The sequence below is a fragment of the Aptenodytes forsteri genome, unplaced genomic scaffold, assembly GCF_000699145.1.
Source record: "Aptenodytes forsteri isolate BGI_AS27 unplaced genomic scaffold, ASM69914v1 Scaffold341, whole genome shotgun sequence".
Taxonomy (NCBI): domain Eukaryota; kingdom Metazoa; phylum Chordata; class Aves; order Sphenisciformes; family Spheniscidae; genus Aptenodytes; species Aptenodytes forsteri.
The window spans coordinates 196568-197779 of record NW_008795553.1 but is presented as its reverse complement, the minus strand read 5'-3'; the positions used below and the strand labels follow the sequence as shown (position 1 = coordinate 197779).

The 1212-nt window shown below is 62.7% G+C and overlaps 1 protein-coding gene across 1 annotated transcript in view; it reads right to left on the bottom strand.

Moving 5' to 3' along the window:
• RECQL4 (RecQ like helicase 4) overlaps window positions 1-1166 on the bottom strand; it is a gene marked incomplete at its 3' end in the record, with an annotated part of 12008 nt that extends 10842 nt beyond the window's left edge. The window contains 3 exon segments of the mRNA XM_019472808.1: window positions 162-305; window positions 962-1071; window positions 1118-1166. Of these exon segments, the coding sequence (XP_019328353.1) occupies window positions 162-305; window positions 962-1071; window positions 1118-1166 (303 nt within the window).
• Window positions 1167-1212: the final 46 nt, after the last annotated feature.

Genomic DNA, 1212 nt, shown 5'->3' with positions numbered 1-1212 from the left:
GGGGCCGCCATTTCGGGGGGGCTCTGGCGGAGAGGGGGCTGCCATTTCGGGGGGGCTCTGGCGGAGAGGGAGCCGCCATTTCGGAGCGGCCAGAGAGGGGAAAAAAGGGTCACGAGAAGCTTCCCTCCGGGCCGCGGCACCGATCCCTGGCCGGCCCTGACCTTCCCGGCAGCTCCCAGGTTGGATTTCAGCTTCATCCCGTAGTACTGTGCCGAGGCTTTCGGCATGGCGCGGCCGCGGCGGCTCGGCCCGGGGGTTTTCGGTTGCCGGTTCAGGTGCGCGCCCCAACAACCGGAGTCCGGCACCTGCAAGGATACCGCAAACCATTAAATCCAAACCACTGAATCCGAAACCCTGTTAAATCCAAACTTTTAAACCCCAAACCCGTGAATCCTATCGCGGAGACGAGCCCCGATACCTCCGAGAGGAGAAAGCCGCTGGAGAAGCAGCGCGGTGTTACCGTGCCGCGGCATCTTTCGGCTGCAGGCAGCGCATCCAGCGCGGTTTGGGGCAAGAAACGGGAGCTCTGGGGCATTTAACACCTCAGCCTGAGCACAGGGGTTGGCTCGATCGTCGCCTCGTTAAGAGGCCGGTTAAAACGAGCCCGGGCTTTCGGCAGCCTGGCCGCCGGCAAGCGTGAAGGGCATGAGGGATCGCGGGGCGCTGGATCTCCCGCCCCCGCGGCCTCTTTATAATGCTCTGTTTGGGGCGTCTTATTCGTCCGCTAAGTCAAAAACAGGCATTATACGGCGCTAATCAGCCCATTTTCCCTGCAAAGGTCAAATAAACCCCCTGAGAAACGGGCGGGACGAAGAGGGCTTTGCCTGCGGTAAAGGGCGAAGCGGAAACACCCCGAAGCGTTCGCATCAAGGGCGAGTCTCGGGGAGGGCTGGGGGGGGTGTGTGTGTTCGAGGCTCCCAGAGATAAAACCCAAGGCCAAAACGAGGGGTTTCTCCCGTACCTGCTCGGCGGTTGGGGGCTCCTGGGCTGCCGGTCGGCCGGAGGGGTTTCTCCGGGAGGGATCCGACTCCTCGCCCTGCCGTTTGAGCGTCTTGTACTCCTCATAGAGCCCTGTGACGGATCGTCAAGGCTGGTTTTTAGCGTCTCTGGTACTTACCGGAAAAACCCCAGCAGTTCCCGCATCCCCACGCGCCGCCGAAAGACATCCCCCCCCCCCCCCCCCAACTCCCCCTCTGCCTGACACCCCACGAC